The sequence below is a fragment of the Cynara cardunculus genome, unplaced genomic scaffold, assembly GCF_001531365.2.
Source record: "Cynara cardunculus var. scolymus isolate 2C unplaced genomic scaffold, CcrdV1 Un_Scaffold_2753, whole genome shotgun sequence".
In the NCBI taxonomy this organism is placed as follows: Eukaryota; Viridiplantae; Streptophyta; class Magnoliopsida; order Asterales; family Asteraceae; genus Cynara; species Cynara cardunculus.
This window is the reverse complement of record NW_020201210.1, coordinates 47,002-58,932: the sequence shown is the minus strand read 5'-3', so window position 1 is coordinate 58,932 and position 11,931 is coordinate 47,002. Positions and strand designations below refer to the sequence as shown.

Here is an 11,931-nt window from a genome sequence, read left to right as displayed (position 1 = left end):
AGTATTTTGATTCTTGTCGTAGACATTGGAGATTATTGGGTCTCGAATTCCAGGGTTTATTTTAATAAGCATCCGATTAGTGGTACTTTTGGCCGTTAATCTTGATTTTGCCAATTGATTCATATCATCTTGCTCAAGGAGTCTGAATTAATCTGGGTTCAATGTGTTCTTAAAGAGTTAAAACTTTAGAGGACCGAGTCCTTAAGACTGTACTGTGACAACAAATCAGCAATCAACATAGCACATTATCCGGTCCATCATGATAGAACCAAACATGTCGAAGAGGATAAACATTTCATTAAAAAAAATTGATGGAAAGGAATTATGTGTTCTATACATACCCAGTAAGCAGCAGCAACAGGCTGATATACTAACCAAAGGTTTATCAAAAGGAAGTTTCAATGTTAGTTTGCAAGCTGGGCATGTGGAATCTCCAGCACCAGCTTGATGGCCAATGAACAGGGGAATACAAAAAAGTAATAAGAGAGGCGCACAGACCAATCAATCGCCTCTTCAATGAACACTGGTTCTTCGATCAAGTTTTTTGGGGCATCTGAGAATGATTCGAGCCGTATGAAGGGAAATATTTCTTTATAGTTCTATATGTGGGAGACCTTCCAGCAAGGGTTGGGGGGGTGTAGAAAGTATATGTAATTGATTGATATCTCTCCCGAATGGGGAACGAGATCTGTATTGTTGGTATTGTTTCTGTATTTAGGGTAATTATAGGTTGTCATAGAATCTCTAAAGTTAGCGTAGAATATTTGGTATTTTATTTTCCATATCCTTTTACAGGGCCTATATAAAGGCATGCTACTCCTTGATCACATTCAAAGCCTATTCTCTCTACAAAAGATATTATTGATGATTCTTAAATAATAGGATCTTTAGACAGGGTATAGCCACCTGCTAGCTCATGGTGAACAAAATTTTACTACATTTTGACAGATTGCTGATATGATAGCAGTGTCGCGAATGATGAATGCAACCCTAGTAATTCCTGAACTTGATAGACGCTCATTCTGGCAAGACAAAAGGTAACCTTAAGTGCTACTACATTACCCCCCCCCCCTCTCTCTGTCACACTCACACGCACATTTAACATTGTCTCTCTAATTGGCTGTTGTGCAGTATATTTTCAGATATCTTTGATGAAGACCATTTCATTGATAGCTTAAAACATGACGTGAGAATCATAAAGAAGCTTCCTCCGGAGTTGCTCTCTGTTCCTCGAGCAAGGAAGCACTTCACGTCTTGGGCTGGTTTAGGTTACTATGAGGAGATGACCAAATTATGGGCAGATTATCAGGCATGTAGTTTCCGTACTCTGTTATGCCTTCCTTCTACAGTCTTTCTAAGTGTCATTGCTTTATGAAAAAAGAAATTGAATTATTAGGTGAACAAAAAAACATTTATCGTGTATATCTATAAAAGGTGACATCTGCTTTGAGGTATGGTTTGTATCTATAAATCCCATTTCTTTTGATTTAAGTGAAGGTCTATGCTTATACTTGTTCAGTAATCTGAGAATGATAGTATATACATCTTTTATGATTGCTACTAAACACCCCTTTTCAGCTTTGATGAACCATCCATTTTTGTCTGGGGAAGTACCATCATTCCTTGGTATGAAATGACCTACTTCAAATTGGTTTCGAGTCTTTGTTAGGAAATGTGCCACTTCAAATAGGTGGAGAAACGAAATAACAAATCCAATGGACTTCCATTTCTTTATGTCCATTGAACCACTGGATAGAGAAAGCTTGTGATCTAGTCTGGATAGCATATTAGCATTAACATACTCAAAAATCTTGTGTTGTACATAGAAGATTTTGGCCGCTGTCCAAAATAGTAATCAGCTTTTGTCCATGATGCTTTTGTTATGTAGTTTGCCAGTCCAATACTATATCTGAACTTAGCAGGAAGGAAGATCGGTATGGCATCATTACGCCTGCGAGCATGATAAAGATCAAAACCATATGCGGCATATATGAAGGAAATACGTGTGCACCTAATATTATTTAACCTCATTTACATGTCCCCTGTTTGTTGTCCGCCACTGACGAGTAGTGGTGCAAGACAAGACTTATGGAGACTCTGATTAAGGTTGAAATAATTATGGCTTGTAGTAGTAAGGGGTTTTAGTGGTGGTTAAGGTCTTATTTGTATCTTACTCTGCCTGTCTGTCCTGCTGCTTGTGCTGTTCTTCTGTCATTCTATTGGCTGCCACCATTTTTCTACCATCTTGTAGTTGCCGTCTGCATCTGTTTGCCATCTATGACCTCTGGTAAGCCCGGTACACTACATGCTGTTAGTTTGCTGATCTAACTTGTCCTTTCCCTGGTCTGACTTTTATTCCCGACCTTGTTAAACTGACACCACCATTGATATCTGCTGTATACTTGTGTACACAGGAATTTAAAACCATCCTCTCTTCGAACCATGTCAAGCAGACCCTAGTTCTCACAGAATGAACTGTAGATTGATCTGGTGTATTTGACCTTGGTTCAGCCTTGGGTGAGGCCATCATATCTTGTGAGTTTACCCATCTCCTTGGTGCCGACATGTTTGATGCATTCCGTCAGCTGCATGATCTGGCTTAGCTGGCCCATTTATCCCTCTTACTGATAGTAGCTGGCACCTGGCACAGACCTTCTGACATCTGGAAATCTTTATGAAGGGTTTTTTCTGTTTCCCTATGTTGCGGGGCGGCACTTTTCGTCTCTGGAATTAGGGTTGGAAGTTCTCAGCCATCAGCTGGAATCTAGACGGTTAGTCTGTTCAAAAGATGAACAGGGTTTTCTTGTTATTTCTTGAAAATTCCGAGGTTTTTCTGAGTAACCTTAAATTCAGGTTGTTTCTGTACAACTGTTCCCTGGAAACTGCTCTATTGTGATTGTTGTGTTCTGCTGTCTGTCCTGCTGTTTTCTCTCTTGGGTTTTCTGCCCTTCCCATGTCTTCTGTTATAGCTGGTGGTCTGCTGAATTTTTTCTAGTCCACTGCTCTTATCTAATCAGTGTGTTTGCTCTATTTCAAGTTCATCTGTCAGCTATACCTTTCAAAATCATTATTCATAACAATATGCATAAAAAGATAAAGGAAAAACATGTTGGCTATATCCAGATTCTTGAGGTTGAGGTTAGCTGCTCCTATTGAAGCTGAGGCAGTCTGTTGAGGTTGCCATCGGTTTTGCTCTGTGTTTCAGTGTTCCGAACCTCCTTCCAGGTGTCCTTCGTGGTTTCGTTTTTGTTTTGTTTATTCTTTTTTACCTTAGAGTCTGTCTGTTCTTGATAGGACTCGGTTGCTGGCTGATTGACACCCAGTGTTCCATCTGTTATCTTCTGCTCCTTTGAACAAATGCCTATTACCATAACTTCTGATGCTTTATAGATCTACAGTATGGTACATATATGAGCTGACGAGTGTTCTTTGTTATCAAGTTGGGCATGTTCTAACTGAGGAGTTTTCTGCTTTCTTGTCCAGTTGGCTATGATTGATATCTATTCTCCAACTTGAGGAGTGTTAGGGTTAGCTTCTGTGTGAACCAATAGTGGAGAATACATGACTTGATACTGTTAGTTATGTTAGGCTCAGGTTCCGTTTATGGTTGTTTTTTTTTTGGCTCTTAGTCTCTTTGTGCCTCAATATATATATGTGTGTGTGTGTATAGGGATGATCAAACGAGAACAGGGTCAAAATAAATGAACAAGAAAACGGCCAAATCACGTGTGATTTTATATGCAACTACGAAAAGCGGTCAACTCAAGGGTGAGCAGGCGATGTGCCGCAACCTATCGCGTGAATCACATGCGATTTTACATGTGATTTTAGTGTAAAATCACATGTGATTTAGCCGTTTTCTTGTTTTCTTATATGAACCCGACTCTCTCTCTCTCTATATATATGTGTGTGTGTGTGTGTGTGTATATATATATATAGAGTTAGGTTCTAGGGGAAACCCTCCAAAAACTGAAAAATTTAGGAACACCCTAATAACCATTAATCTGCATGATATATTGTAGAATAGTAATTAGATATGGATTAATGGAGAGTTATAGATAGACTCTAATAAGGAAACGTTTGTAGATAAGTGTTTATCCCATATTGTTAGGAGTTGGAGTTGTAGTTGTAGTATATCTCCTAACCTCTACTTGTATACATAGTTCCTTATGCTGTAATCAACATATAGTAGAAAATAATGTTCCTCCTACTTCTCTAAAGCTTTTATGGTATCATAGCTCTAAAAAACTTTGATTCTTTTCTTGATTTTTTTTTCTTAACAACTCTAGCGTGAACAGTAACTCCGTCGTGAACAATGTTTAGTCCACCACCATGGGATCAGACCCAGAAAAATCGAACCAGTCAAAAAGCATTCCTAATGCTGCCAATTCCGAAAACAATCTATCTCTCCAAATAGCTTTAAGTTGTCCGGATCGAACTACCTTCAATGGTCTCGATTTGTCCAACTCGTTATTCGAGGGAAGGGGAAGCATGGCTACATCGATGACTCCATTGAAAAACCTTTACCCACAGATCCCTCGTTTGCTAAAGTAAACCTTTACCCACAGATCCCTCGAACAAAATGCCCCCCAAACAAACACACGACTTTTAAAGTAAACCCCTCACTCTACTGGACGATGTCCAATTACAATTATGCCCCTATTCTCTTTATTTACTCTACTCCCCCTTTTAACTCCCTAGGACGCAAACTTGTTTCACTTATTCCTCGGAGCATAAGTAAACTGGACTGGAGGCTTAGCATATACCCTCCCCACCTTGGGTGAGGTTGGAACCCTTGACCTCTAGGAAGGTTGGGTCACGGGATACTGTTAGGCCAAAGGCCCTTTGGTCTCTCAATATATATCTTAATTTTTGCTCCAAGTTTTTTGGTGCCATTACTTATGGTATTTATCATTTAAATAACTACATTTTTTGTATATTCAAGTATCTGCACTTAAATCTATTTTTTGAGCATTAATGATTTCTTTATGCAGGTGATTCATGTTGCAAAATCAGATTCTCGATTAGCAAACAATGATCTACCACTTGATATCCAGAGATTGCGTTGTCGTGCTCTGTATCATGCTCTTATATTTTCTCCTTCTATTGAAACCTTTGGGAAGGTATGATTCTCGTCATAATCACCTCAGTATGTGATTTTCTGACATAATCTTTTGATTACATAATGCATGAAATTGGCACAATTTTTTTCTAGTCATCTTGATAACACTTGTGTGTTGTGTGTAATGAAATTTATGAAATCTACTCTAGGAAGAGTTTGGATGATAATCATGTGAGGAATTTTCTGGTGTATCATGTTTGAGAACTTGCATAGATTTATTGATCAAACCACAATTCTTGTTCCTAATTCACTATATGTTATGTATATCTATATGTTGGTGAATTTAAAAAGTAGTCTATGAGGATTTATTTTAAATTAGTCCCCAAGCATACCCTTCATAGGCACCTTTCCATAAACCATATCTATCCAGTATATTCTTTTGATTACGTCTTACACTTTGTGCGAAGCAATATTTATTTCTTCATTGTTGATGATGATGATGATTGCCTGTAGTGAAAACCAAGAAACAACAATTAGGAAGAGTTGGGATTAATGTCGTTTGTTCAAGTCTAAAACCTATTGACTTTAAACTTGCATAGTTGAATTAGTTAAATTAGAGATTCTTGTTCCTAAGGGAAGTTCCGTTAGGAACCCCAAATTGATTAGGAACCCAGGAACCGTCAATAGCGCACCCCGGGACCCTTTTTCGCGATGAATATTCACCCTGAATATGGAAGTGTTATTCATCATGAATCACACATTCATGATGAACATGGAAGTGTTATTCATCATGAATCACACATTCATGATGAACATGGAAGTTCTATTCATCATGAATAAACATTCATGATGAAATATGCTACAACAATCATGATGAAATATGTTACAACATTTATGATGAAATACGTTACAACATTCATGATGAATAATGCGTCCATATTCTTGATGAATGTCACGTGCATCGTTGTGGGCAATTCCCAGGTTCCTAATTAGTTTTAGGTTCTTGACGGAAGCTACCCCTGGTTTCAAATTCAATATATGTCATGTGTACCCCATGCCCGTATGTTGGTGCATTTAAGAAGTCACCGATGGGGATTTCTTTTATATTAGGCCCTGAGCATACATGATGGTGACACCGCAGAAGCTAGTTGAGCGGCTCAGATCGCATGGGGGAAGATATATTTCTCTTCACCTGAGATATGAGAAAGATATGCTGGCTTTCTCCGGTTGTACATATGGCCTGTCTTCTGCAGAATCTGAAGAGCTGAGATTGTTGAGGTGAAAAGTTTATTCAGTTATCTATTAACATTCATGTCTAAAGTTGCCAAACTTTGCATTTTAGTGTGCCAAGGTTTTACATCTTGGAAAATAAAGCGTACACAAAGTTGGGAAGCTTTTTGTTTGGGAGGGTTTTTCATAGATGCAAGGAGCGTGCTTTTATAATTGGGAGGGGCAGGTTTGGGGAAAAACTTGGCTTTCTGCGTAAATCTTCCCCGTAGAAGCTTACTGAATAAGCCACTTTCTATATCATTAAGCCACTACCAAACAGTATACCTGACCGAATAAAGCTGCGAGTCCCATTAAGCTCATTAAGCTGCTAACAAACATACACTAAACGAGTTTATCTAAGAGTGACAGAAATTTAAACTAATATATCCAGAATGTCTTCTTACTTGAATGCCTGGGAAAAAATCTTATCAGATTTACTGCTTTATGGTTGAGTAATGTAGATATAAGGCTATTTATGGTTATAGCCATTTGTTTGTCCTTATATTGTTTATCACATTTACTCTCTGGTGCATCTCCAGCTAATCCAAAGGATGCGTAATTACATAATTTTACGAAGCTCTGATTCATGCCACACCCATAAACTAACGTAACCTCTTAATCTTATTAGTATTTTACATCTTCATATGTTTGTCAGCCCACTGGCCGATGTGTGTACCATGTCATCAGGGCTCTCCCCAGCTGAAATACAGTTTCAAGTCTTCCCCAGAAATAGTACACATTCTTTCATACCCGTAATATATCTACAACTCTTAATGATGGGATATTGTAAAGCACTGAGGTCCCATTTGGTTTGCTGAATTGGACTGCGTTTGGAGGGATTCGGAATTGAATTCCATTGCAATCTTTGTTTGGTTTGAAGGATTTCCTAGATTTGAAATCCTGGGATTTCAATGAAATCCCACGGGGGTGGTTGGTATTTCGTAGGATTTGTATGTAATAATGTTTTAAATGGATTGGGTTCCAATGAGAAGGGAAACTATGGTGAGAAGCATAAATTGAATGTCAACATGAGGTGCACGAGATTTACCGAATCAATTCCCTTCTAAAGCAAAATTCATGGGTGGCATGAGATTAAAAGTGATCAAGGGTTGAGATCTTTTTTATGCTTCTCACCATAACTTCCCTTCTCACACGATACTTTGTGCGTTTTAAAAGAGGTAATTTAATTATTTTTATAATTATTTATGAATTATTTATACATTTTTTATAAATTATTTATAAAGAATGAAGTTTAATTCCATTCTAAATCCTATAAACCAAACACACCAAAGGTTCCAAATCCTTCCATGAAATCTAAATCCCTCAAAACCATTCCATCAAGCCAAATGCCCTCCTGAGATTCTGCCATTGGATTGAATATGGTCAAAATCTAATGGAGGATTATGGATTCATTTAAAACTGCAATCGAAGTACATAAAAGATATAATTGAAATACAGAAGTGGTCAATGTGGTCTAAACAGCAGTTCTGTTACATGCTAGCATCCGTCTTCCACATCTCATGAATTTTGTTCATTGGTGTTATCGCAGAGAAAACACAAATCACTGGAAAGTAAAGAAAATAAATTCAACAGAGCAGAGAATTTCAGGTCTATGTCCATTAACTCCCAAGGAGGTTGGAATTTTTATTCAGGCTCTTGGTTATCCTCAGTCAACAGTTGTATATATTGCTGCGGGGGAAATTTATGGTGGTAAAGCTCATCTTTCAGAGCTCACTTCTCGTTTCCCAAATGTAGTATTCAAGGTTTGCTTATTCAAAACCTGGCGTTTTATATTTGCAATTGTGGCCGTTGTTCTGTAAGAAAATTGAATCAAATGATGACAGGAAATGATAGCCACTGAAGAAGAGCTGGAAATATACTCGAATCATGCTTCACAAACCGCAGCACTTGACTATATAATCTCTCTTGAGAGTGACGTATTCATGCCAACACATTCGGGTAACATGGCAAGAGCTCTTGAAGGTCATCGCAGATTTTTAGGCCACCGGAAGACTGTTAGTCCTGACAGGTACCCAAGCATTGGATCATTGTTGTGTGTCTTCTTATCCATTTTGATAGATTTTCCCTTGTAAATGACTAGAAGAATCATGCTTTTGTTTATGCTCTAGTTCACCATATATGGAATTATGACCAGTGGTTCATTCGAAGAAGTGTAGGACCAAGATAAAGACTACCTCAATATAGAATAGAAGATTAAATGAGAATCCTTTGAAGGCAACAAATAGTACATTGAAAGTATTGTCTTAATGTCAGAGTGAATTTGGGTGCTGCAATGATAGCTCGAGTGGAAACTCTACCCGAGTTCTCCAATTTCATGTACTCAATGCACCTAACTAACAGGAAAAAGTCTAGTGTAGAAAGTGGAAATTGGACTTTTGAGTACTTAAAAAGTCATGTAACGATTGGACCCTCAGAAAATTGAGATTCACACTTTTTGAGTAGCCCTATAATCCTATGGACGGGTTCCTAAGGTGTGCGTGCTGCCATTTCCACTAGGGGTTTGAAGAGGAAGATTAAAATGCCTGCTCAAAGTGTGTTCCAAACTGGTGATGACGATGGCGGCTGGGATGACGACAATGATGGCGTTGGTGACGACGACGGTGATAATGGTGGCCGCAATGGTGGTAGTAGTGATGGTGGAGGCGACAGTGGTGACGGTGGTGGTGGTGGCGATTGTGACAGAGGCGATGGTAATGATGGTAGCAGAGACTGTGATGGTGGTGGTGGCGGTGGTGGTAATGACCGTCGTGGTAGGATGGAATGGGTTGGAGTAAATATAAGAGATGAATAGTTTTTCTTAAAAGATGGGGTGAAAAGGAAGAGTGCAAAAAACTCCAAATGGGAGTAAGTAGTACCTATGTTTTTGCATATTTCATTAGTATATATTCTTCTATGGTGACAATTGGACAAGATGGATGAAAAAGATTTTAGTATTTCAACCTAGGGGTCTAATGAAGGCCTTTGCATGCCATCTATCACTGGTAGGATGTAGTTTTTCAAAAGAAAAAAGGTACATCATGACTTCCATGCCGAAGGAAGAAAAACCGTATACCAAACGTCTACCTGGTGAGCGCTATTCAGGTGTCACTAGCATTAGCGGGTGGGTGACCAAGAATCTTACCTAGTAAGAGGCATAACAAGGACCGATAATCTTACCTGGTAAGTGAAAGAGAAAACTCTTACCTGGTAAAAGACACTTTATCAACAATCCATTTTAATGGTCAGGAATGTTCTCCAATAAGGTAAGTGAGGGTGGTGACCATTGTCAGTAACCGTTTGGTAAATGGTATGGTTATATAGATACATGGAAAAATATCTGATAAAAACCCTTGTGACAAAATTCTGTTACTTGTACTTGTTAACTTTTTCTCTATCTTGAACTTATGTCATGCTTATATCTCTAATGGTGTCCTTTTGATAAATGGAATTACCAGGAAAGGTCTTGTGGACATTTTTGATAAGTTGGAAAGTGGACAACTCAAGGAAGGATTAACATTGCAACAACTTGTTAAACACCTGCATGAGAAGAGGTAACGTATTTGGATCTTACTTCTCCTCGTTGGTTGGTTTTCATTTATTTATTTGTAGGTTTGAATTTTGGAGGAAAAAAATCATTTTCTTTTTGGTTAAAAACCTAGAGTAGCTCCAATGGCTATGATAAAATAGAGATTTTGGATATTATTTCTCTATATAAGATAAAGAAATAATATTTTAATTCTTTCCCTCCAATTAGAGGAATTGAAATTAAATGGGTAGGAGGGAGAAATAATATTTTATTAATGTATTAAATATTTTAATAATATAGTTAAGGATAGAATTGCTAAAACATAGTAAGTAACCGTTAAAATTCGATGTAATTTTTTCTAGAGATTTTGACTTTTGATATTCTATTTTTGAAAAATTATAGTATAGCTGTTGGAGATGCTTTAACCATACGAACACAGTATATCGCACCGGATGTGGGGTCTGGGGAGGGGAAATGGCCTTAAAAGTATATAATTGCTTACCAGGTAGTCAAACCATTAACAAAACATTCATAATCAGGCAAGGGGCTCCAAGGAAAAGAGAGGGTGCACCAGATGGAATCAAAGGACGAGCACGCTATAAGGCTGAAGAGTCGTTTTACCAAAATCCATATCCTGAATGCATATGCAGTTCTAAACATAGATATAGATGATACAGGATGGGTTCCGTTAGGAACCTAAAATTGATTAGGAACTAAGGAACCATCAACAACGTAACACGTGGCATATTCATTATGAATGTGTTATTCATGATGACTATTTATCCTGAAGAGGGACGCGTGGCATGCTGTGAGTGGTTCCTAGGTTTCTAACCAATTTTGGGTTCCCAACGGAATTTTCCTCTAGATTATATAATTCAAAAGGTCTTAAAGCAACAATTCCTAAAAATAGCAATATTGTTGCAAGGATTTGCATATCAAAACAGTAAAAGTTTTTGTTTTGTTATAAAGTTTTTTACTTGTATTCCAGAAGAGTGCATAAAGACCTACCCATTACGGTGATCATGTAATATTTTGCTACGATGCTAGATGCTTGTTAGTTTTTTATGATTCCACTATTGCGTGATGTATTAGGGCAAAAGGTAACGTGCAATGTACATGGAATTCTATAGATCTACGATGTATTGAGTAGTGAAACTACCAAGTGACGAATTCTTATGTTATTGTATCGAGACATTTCTTGTGAGGAAGATTTTAAAAGGAAGTTCGAATGTAACAAAAAGGAGTGCTACCTTTTGGTTTTGCATGGATTGAATTATTCAGTTGGTTAGAAAAACTTAAAAGTTTTCCTCACTAACATTAGCCTAGTGGATAAGGAGGTGGATATCTTTACAGAATGAGTAGAGGTCCAAGGGCATCTCCATTGCTTACACTAAGTCCATAAATATTGGTGTAAAATCTGGTATAAACAATAAGGTTTGGTTTGTAAAATTGTTTTTGAGGGATTTGGTTATGGAGGTACTTGGATTGGATTGGATTTAAAATTCTCTATTGTGTTTGGTTTGTAGAATTTAGATTGGATTGGAAATCCATTCCTTTATAAATCATGTTTGGTTTGTACGATTTTGGATTGAGATTTTTTTCTTTTGTAATTATTTGTTTGTTTTATAAGTAATTTCTTTTTATTGATAAATTCATTTTTTAATATTAATTTCTTCAAAACTGTATATTTAGTCACCAAATCTCTTTCATTTTCTCAAAACTATATATTTAACCAACAAACCTATTTAATTTAAAATGCATATTTAACCACCAAACCTGTTAATCCAAAATGCATATTGAACCACTAAACCTATTAATCCAAAATGCATATTTAACCACTAAACCTGTTCATCCAAAATATTGATCTAGTATATTCTACTTGTTCACTTGTGTCGGTTTGGGGTCGGTCAGTTCACTGGGAGGATCGCCCTCCCACCCCTACACACGAAATTCCACTCTCCTCTGTCTCACGGCGTCGGGCCTGCAACTTTCGCCAAGGAAAGGCTTAAACTAGAAGGGATAAGGGAGGGAAATGCATATTTAACCACTAAACTTGTTCAACCAAAATGCATAT

The 11,931-nt window shown here is 37.5% G+C and overlaps 1 protein-coding gene across 4 annotated transcripts in view; it reads left to right on the top strand.

Annotated features, from left to right (window-relative positions):
- The window catches only part of LOC112503254 (O-fucosyltransferase 38), a 17,966-nt gene extending 7,037 nt beyond the window's left edge, over positions 1-10,929 (top strand). For 3 of the 4 annotated variants that reach the window (XM_025107315.1, XM_025107316.1, XM_025107317.1), the window contains 8 exons: positions 949-1,037; positions 1,132-1,309; positions 4,995-5,123; positions 6,204-6,340; positions 7,881-8,094; positions 8,176-8,360; positions 9,787-9,882; positions 10,397-10,929. In XM_025107315.1, the coding sequence (XP_024963083.1) occupies positions 949-1,037; positions 1,132-1,309; positions 4,995-5,123; positions 6,204-6,340; positions 7,881-8,094; positions 8,176-8,360; positions 9,787-9,882; positions 10,397-10,529 (1,161 nt within the window). In that variant the 3' untranslated portion in view covers positions 10,530-10,929. Of the gene's footprint in view, positions 1-948; positions 1,038-1,131; positions 1,310-4,994; positions 5,124-6,203; positions 6,341-7,880; positions 8,095-8,175; positions 8,361-9,786; positions 9,883-10,396 lie in introns of those variants that run through there. The other variant, XR_003067901.1, reaches the window with a different exon arrangement.
- Positions 10,930-11,931: the final 1,002 nt, after the last annotated feature.